At 37.7% G+C, this 21563-nt stretch overlaps 1 protein-coding gene across 3 annotated transcripts in view; it reads left to right on the plus strand.

Annotated features, from left to right (window-relative positions):
• Positions 1–6714: 6714 nt before the first annotated feature.
• LOC129768090 (fibroin heavy chain-like) overlaps positions 6715–21563 on the plus strand; it is a 102668-nt gene continuing 87819 nt past the window's right edge. For all 3 annotated transcript variants that reach the window (XM_055769505.1, XM_055769507.1, XM_055769506.1), the window contains exon 1: positions 6715–7620. In XM_055769505.1, coding sequence (XP_055625480.1) covers positions 7582–7620 — 39 coding nt within the window. In that variant the 5' untranslated portion in view covers positions 6715–7581. The remainder of the gene's footprint in view (positions 7621–21563) is intronic.

The following is a 21563-nucleotide window of genomic DNA, read 5'->3' on the forward strand; positions in this document are numbered from 1 at the left end:
GACCAAAAATGTAACAGCATCGAAAATTGGTTCTGCTTGAGGCATCGGAGCAGCCGCCACACACATGCAAGCGCGCAACTCTTTTCGTTTGGTGGTTATGGATCATCGAGTAGAATCTGGAAATATGTTATCGTTGCTGAAAAATAATCTGCCAGTTCCCCTTGGAATTGAAAATTAAATTCAAATGAAAGAGTTTATTTTAAGGTTTTCTATTCATATAATAATGCGACCAAATACGTTTTGTTCTGTGATTTTTCAATCAAGTGCAAGGAAAGCTTTTGAATATTATTCTTACCCATCAGTAGAATATTTTCGTATTCAATATTGGATGCATAAAATTTAAAAACGGAAAATGTTTCGCATCGCGGAAGTCATATAATTTTCCATCGATTATTGCTCAGTCGCTGAAAGTTTCAATCTCAAAGAGTTCATTCGCCTCTGCTTTGCCTTCCGAATTGCCATAGTAAACCACACCTGCTCTTGATTCAAACACGGACAAAAAGTATACTTAAGCGATATTCTAGTGGTGAAACACATTCAGTATGTTTCGAACTGTGAGGGAGTGCGGAAGAGCCGATCCATCAGGAGGAGAAGAGAAGGCGGCCAAGAGAGTACCAGCATCGAAAATTCCGCTTGAGGCATCGGAGCAGCCGCCAGACACACATACACGCGCACAACTCTTTTCGTTTGGTGGTTATCGAGTTGGCATGACCCACGTGCGGGCATCGAGTATCGAGAAGAATCCGGAAAGATGTTATCGTTGCTGAAAAATAATTTGCCCCTTGGAATTGAAAATTACATTCAAGCGAAAGAGTTTTTAATGTTTTATATTATAATTTATATTATAATATTTTAATGTTTTCTATTCATATAATACTGCGATCAAATGCATTTGGTTTTGTGGTTTTTCAATCAAGTGCAATTAACAGGAAAGCTTCTGAAGATTATGCCTCCCCATCAGTAAAATATTTTCGTATCTTTCGTATCCAATATTGGATGCATAAAACCTTGCGCCTCCAACGTAACGCTCTCGTTTTCAAAGTCCCCCAAATATTCATTTATTCATTCATGGATTTAGATTCAACTTCAAACAAATGATCACTAAATCAACGATAGTCCTACGTCAACCTTGCGGTTATACCACACTTCCTGTTTTTTTTAAATTGAAATCCAATCGGAACGGCGGAGAGTTGACTGTGGAGAACCTGAGAAGGTAAACGAGAGAATTTCTCTAAAACCGATCGAATATATGCCGTTATCTGTCGCGCGTGTGCTTAATGAAATTTCAATCCCGACGACGGTGTTATCTTCAGGAAACCTGAGAAGGTAACCGAAAGAATTCTTCTGATTCACTGAAAAACAAAAAAAAAATATAAATTAAAATTCATTTTTCTCAAAAACAAAAATATGTGAATAGCCTTTACAATTTCCAACAAGTCATCTATACATCGGAAGATGGGACCTTTTACAGAGAAAAGTTTTTCTAACATCAACTTTTTCATGTCTTCTTTCTCAGAATTTAAAAAAATACATTTTTGAAAAAAATGAATATTAATTTGAATTTTTTTTCAAGGAACAAAAAAAAAATTCATATTTTATAATGAAAACATAAATAATTTCCTACATTTCATTCTCTAACCAACATTTTGTAGGTCTGATAGTTTTTGAGTGAGTTTTTTTTGAAAATTTTTAGTTTTTCTTTCGAAAAATCTTAACTCAAGAACTATAAGACCTAGAAAATGTTAGTTAGAGAACGAAATGTAGGAAATTATTTATGCTTAAATTGAAAAAATTAAAAATATGTAAAATTTCATTAAAGAATTTTACGAAAATTAGGGCCGTTTTTCTCAAAAAAAAAAAGTTTTTTGAATTCTGAAAGAACAAATGTCAATAGTACTTATAATTTTCAACAAGTCACACATACATCAGAAGATGGGCACTTTTACAGAAAAAACGTTTTTTAAATAACAACTTTTTCATGTTTTCTTTGAAAAATTACTAATAATGTTGAACCCGTAACATTTTTATGTATAAATTATCGCAATTTACATGTACATGCAAACATTTTTCTATTTAGAAACATGTAAAGAACATGTCAAACGCGAGAATTTACAAACAAAAATTTTACGAGTAAAATCTTACTTTTTCAGGAATCTCCATACAATAATGCAATATATTCTAGAAACTATAAAAGATAGAAAGTTGATGTCTTCAACAAAGAATATTCTAATATATTCTAATAAGATCTAAAACTTTGTCGAATCATCGCTATCTTGCCCCTAAACAAATTTAGGATTAGTAGTATTTTTTTCGAAGAAAACATGAAAAAGTTGTTATTGGAAAAACTTTTCCCCTGTAAAAGTGCTCATCGTTTGCATGTATGGGTGACATGTTGGAAATTGTAAGTGATATTCACATATATTTTTTGAGAATTAAAAAAAACGTGTTTGAGAAAACAATATATAGGAGGTTGTATCCAAGATACGACCGCATTGTTGACGTAGAACTACGCTGTTATTTTATATAAGTCGCATGTTTATAACTTCGGATACTATTTTATAATGCTGTGAAATTTTAGAAATAACTGTTTGGTAGAATGTCATGTCATCATGCTACATGTTATTTAATATTGCCTCACTGGAGTAGCACCTTTAGGCATCGTTCTTACAACGTAAATTAAACGCCAAACAAGCGTTCGCCATAGCATACACACAGAGCCATACATTGGTGGCTTGAAACTACTAAGACTATAAACACTACTCATCATTTTGCATTATTCTCAAAAGAAACGCTTCTGTTAATATTACTGGTCTCGAAAGTTGCATTACTTTCTCATGCTCAAGATAAGCGCAGCTGTCATCCTTAGTGGAAAAAGTTTTGCTACTGGCAAGCGAAACCAAGTCACATACAAAATTGCAGAACAAAATTTACTTTCTTGGTGAGTAAATAAACGAAATAAACTCTTTCTTTTAATCTCAACAACCTCGAAAAGAGTAGCATTGCTTCATTATGATCAAGATTAGCGCAAATGCAATCCTAGTTGGAGAAAGTTTTGCGACTGGCACACGAAGCCAAATAACTTTTAACATTCCAGTACGACATTCAAGATGTTTGGTATTCCCCAAATATTTTTTCGTGACAGGGCCAATGCAGACGGGAGCAGACACAAATGGGGTTTCAGCGTAGCGAAGATGCACTATTTTTACGTACAGGTTATGAAGCACGCACGTACGCACACAAATATCCATATATGATGGCTTGAAGGAACTAAATATACACACACTTATCTCCGCTTTGCGCTCTTCTCAACAGAAGCCCTTCCTGTTAATATTGCCGGTCTAGATTAGCTGAGCTCTCATTCTTTGTGGAGAGAGTTTGCGAAACCAAAATTCCAGAACATTTATTTTATTGATGGGCCGACGATAGCCTAGCTTGATGATTACCCACACAATTGTGTAGCTCAAAACCTTAATGCAATGACGTTAGTTTGATGCAAAGATTGCAATGCCAGAGACACCAGCGTGTGAGTAATTTGGCCGCATTCTCAGCTCAATCCGAAAGGAAGACATGTGATGACGCAAAACAAGGAAGAACAAGCGATGTTCATTGCCTTGAATACAGAACGTGACTGAAAGTTTGCCTCAGCGAGATCCACTTTTTATACTCTAGGCAAGTATTTCCCTTCATTCTTCTTCTTTTCCTTTGTTCACGGGAACTTTAATGTGCGATTCACATAGCACGTTACGGAGAAGAACGTCTACGTTCCGTCAACGTCTCCACCAATTCACACATGCAGTCAATGCTTCCACCAGCACCGTCACGTCAAATGCCAAACGAATGATTTATTTAATTTTATTCATGGTGTCGCCACCTACAACAATTTTAAATTGCAATGCCCTCTTTCAAAACAGCATGCCTAGAATCAGTTCTAAATTTTGAAAAATTCAATGAGAATCATTGAATTCAATTATTTAAATGCTTAAACCCCGTAGTCCGACCCTTATGCAATAATAATAATAAATAGAATAATTCTTTCAACTAGTCGCGAATGATTTTCACTCCGAAATTTGGAGCTAAGAGATATGTTGGCATAAAAAGTACAGTAAGTTACTTATAAAGCGATATGCTGAGGCACCACTCAGTGTCGCATTGGAGTCGGTTTTGACCAGTATTTGGACATTTGCGACTGGTGGCGACTTTCAATGTGGGGCCATAATTTGGGCCCCGAACTCAATGTTTACAAAAATGTCCAACTAGAGGTAAAAATGCCTAATTAAACGTGTTGCATCACAGATCTGTTCAATTAGCTTAATGTCGATGTAGATGTAAATTACTGTATAACCAAATCAAAACAAAAGCCGAGACACAAAGCCCAGACAAAAACCAAACGAGCCGTCCGTCTCCGTCAATTATTCTTTTCTACAAACCCTGCCGGTCGTTTTCGTTGAACGTATGCTGACGGGTCGTTACGTTGCTGGTGTATGTGAATGTTTTCATGAGAATTGCATGGTAGAATCATTGACGTATCGTGACGTGACGGGACGTGAACGTGACGTGTATGTTGTATGTGAATCGCACTTAATTCTTACGATTTTCCCTTCGTTGCTCGTCGATAAGTTGTCCGTTATTGACAGCTTTGTTCGAGAAAGCACACCAATGGACAGAACAAATGTATGGGGAAATGGAAACGCTTATAGTTTTCATGAATTTTAACCATTTACACACCAGTGGATCGTAATGTATAGCATATCAAACAAATCTTAGGAAATTCTCGATTTGTTTGGGGTGTAATTCGTCAAAATCCGTTCGTGGCAGAAATAGTTATTAACGTTAACTTTATTTCATAAAAACGTGACCTGTTTTCTGATTTGGCACCCTCGATGAAAGATGTAGTTCTACGTCAAAAATTATTTATTTATGCGTAATTTTCTACATTTCATACTTTGACCTGAATTTTGTAAATATTCTAGTTTTTAAGTTATCAATTTTTGTTAAAAAAATGTTGACCCTTTTCAAAAAGCAGTCTAATTGTTTTTCGATGATTTCAAATATGCAAAGTTGCTTAAATGACCAATGTCTTTACACTCACAGCGTTTTACTGCTATCTGAGATGGTGCTTCCAACTCCTAAGACGAGTTGGTATGAAATGGGGTCATAAGGGGTCATTAGGGTCCCCACGAAAAAAAGGTTTTTGCTTTAACTTCCGCTTTTCAAATTCTACATGCAAACTGTCAAACTGTCTCGGTCTCTTTTTTCATGGTTGCTTTAAATAATTGGAGCCATATCATTGTTGAACTTTTTTTTCTCTAGAAAGATAAAGATAAGATAAGAAATATAAAAGCTATATTTTCGATTTTACCTAAAAGTTTTTACACCATATTTTTAACAACATAACAATGGGTGTTGCATGATATCATATAAAGGCACCGTCTGGCCACGACTCCGAATGTACAAAAATCTCATAAAACACATTTTGAACAGGATAAAGTTCGCCGAGTCAACTAGTATTTTCGTAACGTTTGAGTATGAATGGAGAGTTGGTAAGAGAGAGCAGCTTATGAAGTATTAGAATTCATTAAAATTATTTTTTTTTCAAGTTTCATCATTATATCGAATAATAATACATATCAGCTTATACCTAAGAAGCACATTTCCGGAAGTACATTTCATTCAACCCTTCCCTGCCACACTGATTGCCACTTGTGAATGGAATAAACTTTTTGCGGGTTCGAAGTTTCACCTGACTATCAATGACAGACGCAGAATTGAGCAGACTGCTGGTTTATAAAGCGTGGGAAATTTTGAGAGTCGGTACACCTTAATACTCCTCAATTAACAATGAGAAGCTATTCAATCATCAAGAGAAAGACCTTGTTCGATGCGGCTGAGATTCTTTGTTTGATTGGATGTGTTACGAATGATAAGTATTATTATGTCAATTAGGGTAATTAGGCAAATACCGTAAAATGAAGAGCGTGTTTAGAAATGATCTACAACTAATCAGTCAACGGAAATAAGATGCAATTCTTACGCTTGCACTTATGCAAGGTCAGCTTTGAATATTTCTACGAACGGTCAAAAGCACTTGCGAATGCTTGGGCGGAACAATCGCATGAAGAAACCTATTCATTTAGAAATTTTCATGAGTTGTCCCATCTCCAACTATAACGGCTGGACAATCCTGAATAGCATTACTATCCACTCTGGACCCCTTTTTATACCTTTTACGCCATAAAACGATCCCTTCTTGAAAAAAAAAGGTTAAGTTCATTGCTTCCTGAAAATCTCTCAACACCTCAACAGCTGATGAGCATCTATCATCATCTCCCTTTTTCTCTTAATATTTCGCTCAGAGAACACAAAACGCGTGATTCGCATAAGCGTTTTCTCCGTATTTTGCAAACCCACCACGTGCTCGGCCAGCTCTCGCGGTTCGTCGCTGGCGCTCACCGTTAAAACAAATCACGGCTAGAATTTTTTCCTCACCTGTTTTGGGCTCAGCCACAGCTCATCAACAAACGGGCTGCTGTAGTTTGTGGTGCCGTGGTGCACCACACGCCTCGATTGAGTTACCCGCTGAGGCGTAAGGCGGCCGCGCGCAACGCTTTGCGCGAGAGAATCACGTCGACTGTGCGCATACACTCCTCCATCCAAAGCGTAGCCGAGCCGTTAAAATGCCGCATTTAAAATGAAGTTTTTGCGAAAACTCCTGCTAGTTATTTGGTAACGTTCGGTTGGCGAGGATAGTTTCGTGCTCTGTTCTGGAGGCGTTCCCGGTTATTTTGTGCGGATTTTGAGTGCTGAACAAGAACTTAGTGACTTTGAATAATTTTTTTTTATCCAGGATTCTACCATTCTAAAAGTTAAGCGGTATTCGAATGATAAGTTTGTGATTCAGTGAAGTGGGTGAATATTCTGTTTTGATTATCAAGAAGCCGGATCTTCATCTGAATGACGTGCCTTCCCCCTTAAAAAATCTACCAATCCGGTTGGAAATGTGAACTGCAAGCGCCGTGAACCGTTTGTCCCTTCCAATTGATGCTGACTGCTGCTCAAAAATTCCATTCCATTCTATTTTAATATTTATATTGTTCATTTATTCGTCTAACGTTCGCCCATCTACAATAGTTTAATGTGAACTCGACACAACTAAAAAAAACAAGATTCGCGATGATTGCGGCATTCGTCTGATTCGGAAACCCTCCAACATGTTCCCAAGGTGCGCGTAGATTCGTAGGCTTAGTTTCACAGCAGAACGCAGAACAACAGTCAAGTACAAGGTGTGGAATCGTTGAGATAGATCAGCGAACACAGGCGTTCGTTCGTACGACCGGGGATGACTGCTGACGCGCTGCCGGTTCCAAGTGCAGTGTTAATGAACAAGCAAACAATATAAGCGCACTGCTGGAATTTCGACGTCAACAACAAAAGTCACATTTGAGGCTCGATAAACCTCCCCCCCAGATCAATTCCTCACCGGAAAGGGAGGGAAAACTCATCACATCTTGTTTAGGCACAGTGTACGACAAGAAGTCACCTCCGAGAACCGAGAACTGCGTGCAACCAATCCGAAGCCGAATAATGTTGGGAGCGATGGGAAAGCTGCCGATAGTGCTTGTGGTAAGTAAGCATTAATGACAGACATTAATGAACCATTGTTTTGACGTTTATTTTGTGCATAGTGGCTTGACTGAGTGAGTAGTGATAAATAAAAAACTGAGCTGAATAATTACGACTTTACTTGTTTGTTACTTGATCAACTGTAAGAAAAATACTAGAATTGGATTTATTTGGATACATTCTAGCAATGTAGAAACACTGAGAGATAAATGAATAACTACTTGAAGCCAAGTATGTTGCCTTTTTCCTGTCCAGCGAACCATTTTTGAAATGATCTTTTCAAGAAAATCGAATCTTAGTTTTTAAAGGCTATTATAGGACTTCAATTGTGATGTTTTCATATTTTTTGTATGAATTTCAGACAATTTCTCAAAATGCACTTATGGGACACATTTGTATGAATTATAATTTTTGATTTATAACAGTTTATATAAAAGTTTAAAGAGAGTAAAATAAACTTTATTTTTTCAAAAGTGTGCTCATTTTGTAATTCATAAACGACTTGTAGCTAAATATATTTTCTTCAGTTGCGGCCATTAGAGCCATATCTAAAATTACATTTTCTGTAAAATCGAATTTTTCTTTTCAAAACATTTTGTATTTAAGTATTTGATAATATTGCGGTGTTTTACTCTAAAACATCCCTTTAGTTTCAGTTTGGACATAAAAAAATTATTGTTGTTAGGATGTAACTTGTAGTTGTGTATGTTCCCTCTCATTTTTCAGCATTTAGAAGCCTTTTCGAAGTAACCGTTTTTAGAAAATTGTTTTTTAAATACATTTTCCATTGTAGAATTCTTGTAGAATTTTTCGATGCAAATTCATGACAATTTCCCTAAGTTGCCAACTTATAGGGCGCATTTGTATAGAAGTTTTCATTTTAAGGCTAAATCGGTTTATGAAAAAGTGCAGAAAATTAAAATTAAGAAAATTAAGGTTTCTGTTAGAAAAAAATTGCAATCGATATATAGCTAAATATGTTGTGTTTCATTTTTCATTTAATTTTTTTTAATATATATATATAACATATATATAAAAATATTTTAGAGGTTCATTTTAAGTATGATTTTTGTACATGGATTTAATTTTTTTAACTCAATCCAACAACTTAATTAGATTTTGATTTTTTAAGTGAAGATACTGAAAAGATCCAGATAATAGACAGATAATAGATGCTTTTAAATAATTCATAATAGTTTAATGTTAAGCTGTTATCGGTTTAATCGTTGACTCTTGGAGGTTTTCCCATTTAATTTCGGAAGAAAAAAAAAATGATACAGTTTTCGAAAATATTGTCGTCGGTGAATACACTGACCCATCTTTCAGATTTCCAAAACCATTGAACTGTTGTTTAGACAAATAACGTTGAGGTGATTACAATCAGTGTTTGCCAATTGATCCATTCTCTGAAAAAATCCCCCCAGCGGCATTCTTTTGTTGTTACGTGCTACAAATCACGGCACAAAAGAGAACGAGACAACTCTGCTTCGGTTCGTACTTCATGATACACCAGCATGCAAGCAAAACTGTAATGGACGCTTTCGGTGCAGAAAGTTTGTTTTCTTCTTTGCCTCTAACTTAAACATATCGAACCTCTCTATGCATCATGAAACAGCAGGATCATACGGACTACGCAAAGCGAATGATTTATATTCAACTAATGTAGCAGATCTCGATTCTTTATTCTTTAGTCTCAGAGAGTGCAAACTTTATGATTATTTAGCTCGATAGAGGCTAATGGAAGGGTAGTCATATTATATTTTTCATTTTTAACGTTGCTAACCCTTGAAATATATATATATATATATATATATATATATATATATATATATATATATATATATATATATATATATATATATATATATATATATATATATATATATATATATATATATATTCATATAGACCGCATAGTTTTACTAGCAACACCGCTCCAGTGAGAAACAAAAACTCTCTCGTTTTAGCTCGTTTCCCATTCACTGCTCTCCGAATGATGACGTAATTTTTCTTGTATCATTTATTGCATTGCACTTGCCTGTGCAGCGGTTTTCGCTATAGAAGAACGGGACGATATATGCGGTTGAAACTTGTATGCAGGCTTCGACAATGGCGTGCGATGTTTGGTGTAGTTCGGATATGCAATCAACAGTCTTCGTTCCTCTCTTGGTTTAATCAAGTAATCAACACAAGTGATTACTGTCATTCATACAAGTATCTGAATGATCCACTCATATTTGGTTATATGTTCGTGAGAGGTTACTTGCATGACACATTATGTATCATTCGATATTGATCGAAATTCAAACACTGATTGCAATGAAAGGCAACTGGCAGGTGGAATAGGACATTCTGTCATCCTAAATTTTTTTGACGTTGGATTACGTCTTTTGGGAACATATTGGGGTACAAATTGAAAATCGAAAATCGAGTACATCTTGAAAATTGTCCAATTTCAAACGCTTATTATTAATATTTCATGATGAATTAATGAAATTTTTGCGTCAATCGATTTCGGCACTCCATAACAATTTTTCATATTGAAGTAAATAATATATATCATGAAATTAACTGTCGAACAATTGAACAATCTCAACCCCTATCCTAACGGAAATACCCACTTCTGATTGGTCACTAACAGAGACATCAAAATCAAGCTGCCTGGGGGGAATTAGCATTGCAAATACATAAAAGTAGGGGGAGCTTTTGCTTCCAACGAAATGTGTTCGCTAACAGAGACATCAAAAGCTGCATGGGGTAAACCGACATTGCAAATACATGAAAGTAGGGTTCATTTGTGTATTGCAACTAAGGTGAGTGATACGATCAATTCTAGCAAATAAAATTCAAATTTGGAACATTAATGTTGGTTGCTTCGTGAAATTTCAGATTAATGACCGATCGTGTATTGTGAAAAATTTAGCACAAGTGTAAGTGTAAAATTGTATATGGTAGCAGTTGTGTTAAAAATGTAAAATTGTAAAAATATCAAATATGAAACGATGCATTCCAATTTTCATAAATAAAAATCAAGGTGTGTTCCCGCTCGAAAACGGGTCGTTTGGTTTAAGCTGTCTGTTTTGTTATGTTCAGTTTCACCCAAGGAAAATTTATACGGTGAGGAAAATTGGAAAAGTGAAGAAATATTAGAAAAACTATTCACAACAACAAAACAAAACGGCCCTTTTCAGGGCCACCAAATCATTATCAAAGAGTTTAACGATATATTTCTTCAAACATATCCATAATCAACAGATAGCCTAACGGAATCCTACGTCAACTATGCGGTCGTGTCACGAACACAACCCTCCTGTGACTTTTTGTCAAAAATCGACACTCTGGGACTAATCTCGAAAAAAAAAGTTCGTCTCGACCTTTCAGACGAAAAAACGACCAAGTGCCAAAAAGTAAATTTTTGATCAAAGAAGTTTTTTTGAAATAACAGTAAATCTCGACGTTTCATGCAATTCTAAGACATTTTCCTCTTCCCTTGGGTGATTTTTCGATTTTCAGAAAATTTATATTTTGACATCTGTGACAGAAGAAAATGAAGTTCGAATGAGCTAATATTTTGCATAGGGTATTTCATCGTGCAAATTAACATGTCGCAGGAAGTCCCGTATGAAAATTTGATATGATGATTTTCATTGGCACCCTAAAGTTTAGGACCTAAAAATACGTTTTGCCTCGTATTCCGAAAAACAAGTCCCAAAAAAAGTGTCGATTTTTGATAAAAAAAAATCGGAATGACAGTAGATCTCGACGTTTAATGCAATTTGAAGACATTTGGCATCAATTTTTTTAAAAACCTCGATTTTCTTCATTTGATTTTTCAGTTTTCAAAAAACTCAAGGCTGTCAAGGCTGTGCAACACTAATAAATGAAGTCCGGTCGAGCTAATATTTTGCATAGGGTAGTTTTTCGTGGAAATCAACATTTTTAATCAAGTTCTCTTCAGAAATCCAAGGTCAGGTTTTTCAAGTTTATACATGGTTTTGTTGAACTTTGCCTCCAAATTGTTCGTCAATTTCATCCTTGAAGCTCCTCCTTTAGCCGATACATAGTTCTTCGCCTTCAAAATAGAGTCTTTAATTATGGGTGCCACTAAACTAAAAATTTCCGGACTTTGTTTCGTCTGTAATCAAATCGCTTTGAAATCTGTTTCACGAGTACAATATAGAAGCTACGACAATTCGATTTGATGGTCAGCTTCCTAGCTGCATACAATCCTTTTTCAGCTTCTTCTGCGTCGATACCAACGTAAACATCCTCAGGCTTCTTCAGAAAGTTTTCAAATACTTTCACACTAAGGTCAGCATCGACGAATCGTTGTACGTAGCTCTTCAAACATAAGTTATCCAACATGATCAACAATAACATTCTTGTCTCATTATAAAGTTCACAAAACAGAGAAATTTTTGATTGAAAAGTGCAATTGACGTTATTGATGAGTGGAAGAATAGCATAATCAGTTTAGTCATAAGTTCGGTTAAATGAGTCAATATACCATTGGCGGATTGATTACGGTCATACTTAACTCGGATTAAGAAGAGTTTAAGGTTTCGCTTAACAACTGCGTCCAACGAAAGCCATCTCGTTGCGTTGCGTTGATTATTTTTATATATCAAGGTATCTACTGTATGCACTGTAATAAAATTAATATTTAAAATTGAATTTTAGTAAATCTGTAATTTCTGTTGTAATTCTGTATATACAGATTCTGTATCTGAAATATGGTGAAAAATCTGTAAAATACAGAATCTACTGTATATGTTGCAACCCTGTATGTTCCTATGAAAATTTTATAAAATAGAGGGTTATGCCCGCGACACGAGATAATATTGACGTAGGATTATGTAATTAATTTCTTCAACTCGCTTTTTGGCATTTCAGATGTTATTTGAGAACGCATCGATACTTTATAAATAACTCTTCAGTAGAAAGTGAAAAGGGTCGGTAATTTACGCGGTTTTGTAGAAACAGTTGAATATTATTGGTTGATGATTCATTCCTACCCCCCGCAGGAACAATACACAAACTGGTAATAAGTTGCAATTTGTTTAACACGTTGAGTGCCACGCTGTTTTATAGCGACTTTCCCATCAGGCCAGCACTGATATCGTAGAACAGCAATGCCAAGTGCAATACTGGAAAATTAGAATTTACTCGATGGAAATTTTTTAACGTATTAGGGCCATCGTTTCTTATCGTAAGAAGATATTTCTGCATGAAAGCACTAAAATTTCTGCGAAAAAAAATAGATAAATTTCTACCTTCATCATCATATTTTATACTGTCAGTCACCAATGACTGACGTGGCAGTCAACGTGTTAATAATATCAATGTGCACATTGCAGTAAATATTTATCGTGAACGCTATCGCGGCAATCTTTTTCGCAGTTGATCCACACTCAGTTCCTGTCGATTATCTTATGTTCCATCAGCACCATTATCCCACATTTCCTAACCGCTCCAATCTAGCTTTGGCAATGTATAAAGCAAACTGTAAAATTTTCGTGTGATGTAAAAATACAGAAGAATTCTCCGCCACACAACATGAAAATCGACGCGGAGCTTCCACCGAACAAAATTCAACCACTGTATGTATTGTATGGAAGCGCACGGTTCCCCGGTGAAAATGTGCCTCTGGAAGCCACAGTGGAAAGTCTTTTGAAATCTGAATCACTATTTTTGCTTGGTAAACGGTGGAATTCATCACGTTGTAACATGAGCAATGCAGATGATAATGATTTGAATTAAAGAAGCTTTAAATTTTCTCAGTTCATTCGCCTCTGGCCTCTAAAAAGGCCAATTTAGAAAACTAAAACAAACTCTCTTGAGGCTTGAGGAAGGTCATTTAGAAAGTCTCGCTGTCATCTGGTCAGGGCTTGGAAATATTGAGCTTGTTAAGTAATACTGAAAATGTATTTTTATCAGTATAACACGTTAATTTTGTTTGTCGATGCCGCTGTCATTCATTCGACGTCAAACAAATTTACAACTGTGTTCATTCATATTCATTCTGTGCTATCTGAGCTTTCCTTAAAGCACGAATCATGAGAATATTCATTACCATTTATTCTTTACCATTAAATTGTCAGGAACATTTTGACTGTTCATTTTCAATATCAGTGCCTTGCTTATTCAGTTATTTTTGAAGTTACTCCGAAAGGGCAACACAAATCGGTGGCGTAAGCGGAAATGCCAACAGAAGAGCAAGATCTACACGCACACATACAGCTAAGTGTTGCATAGGCTTGGACGGCGAGAAATCATTCTGCAGAATCGATCCGAGTAGCGAATGCAAACTTCGTTAGCCAAAGCTGAATGTTGGCAATCCTATGGCACAGTTTGATCCGTTTGCAAAAGGAAGCTATATGTATTACCATTGCGGTCGTGTTCTGGACACCACCGTTCTATGTTCGTGTGTTCGGAATTTTAGTCAAAAATGAAATGCTGGAAATTTGAGTCAAGACGGTATTTTTTTACATCGGGATTGGAGTCTTTTGAAGCATTTCTGGCAAGTGGAATTGGAATTGCATATTCACTATGTAAAATGAAAGCATTTTAACTGAGACGGAAACCTTGCATGCTTCAACAATTTAATTTATTGTCACTATTATGAGCATTCTGTACTTCGTTATCTTTCTCTCCGTTTCGTCAGTGTCCGAGAACGATGCTGATAGTGAATGAACTAGTATGTTAGTATCAATGAATGACAAAACTAGGGATATTTTCTTTTGCTCACATTCCGTGAACGCAGAGCAGCACGAAAAAGATAATGAATGGAACTGGATGAATCAACTGTGAGTGGCTTGCTGTGATTAAGAGGTTTGGCGTTGGTTCATTTTCGGTATCCCGAATGCAATGGTGTAATGATCGAATGAAAAGATTGATGTGAAACAGATATTTCCGAGCACTGCATCTGGTTGCATACTGGATGACTGATGAATCGTGAATGAGCGAAGCAGAAACACGCCCGTTGTATTTTCGTTCAGGTCTGGACTGGACTCGTAACTGCTGTTGCGGTTGTTGCTGTTGGCTTTTTGAAAAACTTACGCCAAATCAAAATATCGACATTGAGAAAGATTCCTATTCACAGCCGGAAAATAAATTTTTTATTGCCGATTTTCAAATTTCAGTCCGTTGCAAAAAACAAAGACTGGGTCCCGCCAAACATCAGCACGCAGCAAAAAAATCTTTTCCAAAAATATTGAAAGTTTTTGAAGAGCACCATTAAAAACGCTGAAAATTCAATACGAAGCAACAGAGCATTCAAAGATTCATTTGTATGTATAACATTTCGGCTCAATACTTTCAATAAGATCTATTTATCGGCAGTTCATAAGTTCTAATCACGAAATTTGTATGGCATAATTGAAACTTTATTTCCACTAAATCTCGTAATAGTGTTATAAATTATAGAAAAAATACACGATTATTTTGGAATAAGATTCAGCTTGGAGTGTGAAAATGGAAGCAGAAAGGTATGGAAAAATCTTGATTTATTATTGACATTCATTATTCCTACCACAGCGAGTCAATACATAGTTAGCGAATAATGACTCGATTCATATAGTTTTGTTGAGGAACATGGCATACCATTTTCTCCTGTATAATTCGACGTTTTGTGATAACAATTATCAGCAAAATATAGAAATTACAATTTTTGACACGCTAAATAGCACTGTAGCTTGGAATGGTTACTGTTTGCTCGCTTGGATAGTCAGCAAAACAATTAGTTCTGTTCATTCACTATTCATTCACTATTCATTCACAAATACAACAAAATATATAAAGCAATATATATCGCATAAATGTTTGCAAGGGTCAAATGACCCGTTGCGGTAGTTAGGGCAGATTACATATGTTAGGCTGTCAAAAAAGTCCTGCGGTATTTCCGCGAGGTGTCGTTGTAAGCGCGTAGTTCTAGTTGTATTCATTGTATCGAGTCATACTATAGCTTGTTAGAAAGGTATTTTAATAAGGCGCTATAATATAGTCCTTGACAGTGTTTTGTTCGGTTAAGTCGTTCGTGAGTTATAGTGTCGCAAATATGGAGCAAAATAAAGCGAAAATCCGACATATTTTACAGTACTACTATGACAAAGGCAAACATGCATCTCAAGCTGCCAATAAAATTTGTGCAGTTTATGGACCCGATACAGTTTCCATTTCCACCGCACAACGATGGTTTCAACGTTTTCGTTCTGGTGTAGAGGTCGTCGAAGATGCGCCACGCTCCGGAAGGCCTGTCGTCGGAAATTGCGACAAAATCGCTGAATTAGCCGAGAAAGACCGGCATAGTAGCAGCCGTAGCATCGGCCAAGAGCTGGGGATAAGTCATCAAACCGTTATTAACCATTTGAAGAAGCTTGGATTCACAAAGAAGCTCGATGTATGGGTGCCACACACGTTGACGCAAAAAAACATCTTTGAATCAAAATTTTCTTGATAATTACATCGTCACAACATCATTTGCCTACACTACTTTTTCTAAAACATACATCGAATGTATTTTTCAGTTCAGTATATTTCTCAGTTGAAATAATAACAAGAGAGGTTATTATTTTAACTGAGAAATATTAGGTTGTCAAAAAAGTCCTGCGGTATTTTTTTTAAATTTTCATTGTCAAAATTAGTTACAATCATCTGTTTTAAGTCAAATATGCGCCGTTTTGTTCGATGACTTGTTCCCAACGAGATTCCAACTTCATAATACCCCTGTTATAGAAGCTCGCTTCCTTATTGGCAAAAAACTCGGATAGCCAATTTTCACAGGGCTCTTTTGTGGCTAACTTCTGACTACCTAGCTCGTTCGCCATGGACAAAAAAGGTGGTAGTCACTTGGTGCAAGGTCCGGACTATACGGCGGATGCAAAAGAACCTCCCATCCGAGCTCCCGGAGCTTCTGGCGCGTCACCAAAGAAGTGTGTGGCCTGGCGTTGTCCTGATGGAAGACAATGCGGCCTCTGTTTATCAAAGATGGCCTCTTCTTCATGAGTGCTACCTTCAAGCGTTCCAGTTGTTGGCAGTATTGAATTGAGCGTTTGGCCATAGGGAAGCAGCTCATAATAGATTATTCCTTGACAATCCCACCAAACACACAGCAGAACCTTCCTGGCCGTTAATGAGGGTTTGGCCACCGTCTGAGCCGTTTCAGCGGGCTTCGACCACGACTGTTTGCGCTTCACGTTATCGTAAGTGACTCACTTTTCATCGCCAGTCACCATCCGCTTCAGAAACGGGTCGATTTTGTTGCGATTCAGCAGCGATTCACATGCGTCGATACGGTCAAAGATGTTTTTTTGCGTCAACGTGTGTGGCACCCATACATCGAGCATCTTTGTGAATCCAATCTTCTTCAAATGGTTAATAACGGTTTGATGACTTATCCCCAGCTCTTGGCCGATGCTACGGCTGCTACTATGCCGGTCTTTCTCGGCTAATTCAGCGATTTTGTCGCAATTTTCGACGACAGGCCTTCCGGAGCGTGGCGCATCTTCGACGACCTCTACACCAGAACGAAAACGTTGAAACCATCGTTGGGCGGTGGAAATGAAAACTGTATCGGGTCCATAAACTGCACAAATTTTATTGGCAGCTTGAGATGCATGTTTGCCTTTGTCATAGTAGTACTGTAAAATATGTCGGATTTTCTCTTTATTTTGCTCCATATTTGCGACACTATAATTCACGAACGACTTAACCGAACAAAACACTGTCAAGGACTATATTATAGCGTATGTAATTATCAAGAAAATTTTGATTCAAATTTTAAATGGGTCATTTGACCCCTCGTGGTAGGTTTAGTGTAATCCATTTTTCATCCCTAGCCACTATCTGTTTGAGAAATGAGTCAATTTTATTCCCTTTGGCCAAGACTTCGAAGATGGAAATTATACGATATATTTTCGGTTTTTTCCAAAATAGGCCTCAGTTTCGGTAATCTCTGCATCATTTTTTTTTTTTTTTAATTCGTTTATTTTTACAGGCTCAGTTACTTAAGTTTAAAGGAGCCGAATTCTTAAACATATTTTTAAAACTATATATATATAGAAACAATTTTCTTACATCTATGGTTAGTAAGGTGGAAAACCGATTACTCGCGGTGTACTCGAGTTTAAAAGGGTGACATATTTTTAGGAGAAGGATGGGATATAAGGAAATTGTAACAATGTTGATGAGCACTCAATTCTTAAATCTATTCGTATATCTATAGTTTATTTACATTTCAACTTATTCTACTATTTATAGCGAGGGGACGAATTACCCGCAAAGGAAGGAAAGGAGGGTATTAGGATGTAGGGACAATCACACACGAAGATCTATAGCTTTAAGGAAAACATATATATGGGACATGTAATCAAGGTCTAACCGAGCCAACACATCTCTCACCGGCACATTGGGCTGTCTTCCTCGGGCCCGAAGGGAGTTTTCTAAATTCGATCTGGCGACCAGATACACCTCGCACGACCAAACAATGTGCTCGATGTCGTGATAACCTTGGCCACAAACGCAGAGATTGCTGCTGGCAAGATTGAAATGGAAGAGTAGTGCATCTAACGAACAGTGATTGGACATGAGTCGGGAGAAGGTGCGAATAAAGTCCCGACTCAAGTCCAGACTTTTGAACCACGGTTTGAGGCTAACCTTAGGGATAATCGAGTGAAACCACCGGCCCAATTCATCTTCATTCCACTTGCGTTGCCAGTTAGCGATGGTATTTTTGCGGACTAAAGAATAAAATTCATTGAAGGCGATTTGACGCTGATAAATATCGCCTTCAATTGCACCTACCTTTGCTAATGAGTCAGCCCTCTCATTACCCGGAATGGAGCAATGTGAAGGGACCCAGATAAAGGTAATGACATAACAGCGTCTGGATAAAGCACTCAAAATTTCTCGTATTCTCTCAAGGAAGTACGGCGAGTGCTTTTCCGGCCTCACTGAACGCATAGCTTCGACAGAGCTAAGACTATCCGTTACAATGTAATAGTGTTCAACAGGTCGTGAGGCGACGCTGTCCAGCGCCCAGTATATCGCTGCCAATTCAGCAATATATACCGAGCAAGGATTCTGAAGACTGTGTGAGGTGCTAAAAATACGTTGAACACTCCAAATCCTGTGGACTCATTCATAGAGGACCCATCAGTAAAGTATATATTATCACAATTGATACGCCCATACTTTGCATTGAAGATTGTAGGAACGAACCCCAATCTAAGATAATCTGGATTTTCATGGATTTTCTCCTTCATGAACAGATCGAAATGCACAGAGGAATTGATGTAGTCAGGAAAACAAACACGGTTGGGAATATACGAAGAAGGATCAACCTGCATGGAGATGAATTCATGATATGAACTCATGAATCTGGAGTGAAAATTTAGCTCGATCAGCTGCTCAAAATTTCCGATCACCAATGGGTTCATAACCTTCCACCGGATGAGGAACCGAAGAGATAATAAATTGAAGCGATCTTTTAGTGGGAGTAGGCCTGCCAAAACCTCGAGACTCATGGTATGCGTTGAGGGCATACATCCCAACGCAATACGGAGACAAAGATACTGAATTCTCTCGAGTTTAATGAGGTGTGTTTTGGCAGCTGATTGAAAACAGAAACTGCCATACTCCATCACTGAGAGAATAGTTGTTCGATACAACATTATAAGATCTTCGGGATGGGCTCCCCACCATGTGCCGGTAATTGTACGGAGAAAGTTTATTCTTTGTTGACATTTTTTACTCAGATACCTAATATGGGCCCCCCAAGTACATTTGGAGTCGAACCAGACCCCAAGATACTTCAATGACATAGCATGAGTGATCGGTTTACCCAAAAGTTGAAGCTTTGGTTTTGCTGGTCTATGCTTCCTAGAAAAAACCACCATCTCTGTTTTCTCCGTGGAGAATTCGATCCCTAGCCCAATGGCCCAGGTTGAAAAATTGTTCAAAGTATCTTGTAAGGGTCCTTGCAGATCGGATTCGTTTGATCCTACGACAGACACCACTCCATCATCTGCAAGTTGTCTTAGGCTGCAATTTTGTGTGAGGCAATTGTCGATGTCGCTTACATAGAAGTTGTACAAAAGGGGGCTTAAACATGAGCCCTGGGGGAGGCCCATGTAAGAGACCCGACTTACTGCCGAATCTCCGTGAGAAAAGTTCAAATGTTTCTCACAAAGCAAGTTATATAACATATTATTCAATAGAGGCGGCAAACCCCGAGAGTGTAATTTGTCTGACAAAACCTCTATTGAAACAGAATCAAAGGCCCCCTTTATGTCCAAGAATACTGAAGCCATTTGTTTTTTTTCGGCGTAAGCCATTTGAATTTCTGGTTCCACGTTTCCGAAAAGCTTTAAATGCATTCGATTTTTCTACATAAAGCTTGGAACATATGCTATCCCACCATAGATTGGGAGGCCTTCGACGAATAGTGGAACCTGGGATGGGTTTCGTTTGAGCGCGAACCGCGCTGTCATAGATCAAACGAGAAAGGAAGTTATACTCCTCCAATGGAGGTAAACCATCTCTGGAATTGATGGCTAGAGCAACCGCGTCTCTTGTAAGTTTCACAAGCTGAGAGCACGTGTGGGGATCCCCCGCAATATGGACACTTATGCTCAGTCGCACTGCAGGATTCCCCCACATGTTGCTCACCGCAAGTTGCACAGCGCTCCTTGTTGGCACAATAATCTGAAGTGTGACCAACTGACTTGCATTTGTTGCAAGTCATGGGCTTTGGCACGAAGAGTCGCACAGGTAGTCTCAATTTGTCCACCATAACGTAGTCAGGGAGGGCGGCACCAGCAAAGGTGACTCGAAACGAGTCTGACGGCGTAAATTTAGTTTGGTCCCCATCATGGGAGAGTTTCCCGAGTTGGCGACAGTCCAAGATCTTTACTTCCATTGAGGGAAGCTTCTTGAACTTGCCTTTTCCTTATTTTTTTATTTGTTCGCTCGTCAGACCCGTTTCAGTTATCACCCCCTCAATTTCTACGTTATGGGAGGGTATAAATGTTCTATATTCGAGAGTGAAGTGTTGGTCAGCAACAATCTCGTTTGCGTGTTTCCGTTCATTCACGACAACCCGCAATTTGTTCGGTCTAACCCTGCGAATTTCAGATACAGAAGTGTATCTGGCCAGATCTTTCATGATCTGAATCACGTTAAGGCTTTTTCCTTTTGGTTTTGGCCTGAGGAAAACAACCCAAGGGCCAGTTCCAGGTGCATCTTCTGGATAAACTCTGACACGTGGAGCGGAGACAACAGAGGGAGAAGACGAGGACGAGGACGAGGACGAGGATTGGGTTGGATCGGAAACATCAGAAGGGGGAAGCGAAATCGATGATGGGAGAGGGGGAGTGGAAGTAACAGTGGGTTCAGAAGGGAGGCTTGCTATTTTCTTAGAGGGGGGCTTGGAAGGATGAGCAGATTCGTCCCCAGAAGAATTATCTTCTTTTTGAGGGACTCGTTTATGTTTTTTCCCAGATCTTGAATGGGATTCATTATCGGAGATCTCCATCTCTGGAGATCCTCCACTATTCTCCATTTTACAAAAATTTTTGTCTTATTTCTAATCTATTATTGATTTTAACAATAATCTCAAAAAAAAAATAAATAACAAAACAAACAAACAAAAAATTATGATGATAATATTAAGCAATGAACATATGAGTTGAACAATAATATTAATATTAAATATGTGTACCTTAATATAAAAGTTGTTCCGATACTGCGCTCTACTGCCCTAACCAGGGAGAGACAGAGGCTACGCGCTATGGATCAACACAATAGCGCAAGAATAGCTCACACGGTCACGCGATGATAATTCCCGTTAACGACAGCCACACGATGGCGATCCCGTTATGCCAATGTTCAACAGCCGCCAAGGGCTGCAAGCTGCAAGAGCGCTGCTTCCTTTGTTCCACTTCACA

The sequence above is a fragment of the Toxorhynchites rutilus genome, chromosome 2, assembly GCF_029784135.1.
Source record: "Toxorhynchites rutilus septentrionalis strain SRP chromosome 2, ASM2978413v1, whole genome shotgun sequence".
In the NCBI taxonomy this organism is placed as follows: domain Eukaryota; kingdom Metazoa; phylum Arthropoda; class Insecta; order Diptera; family Culicidae; genus Toxorhynchites; species Toxorhynchites rutilus.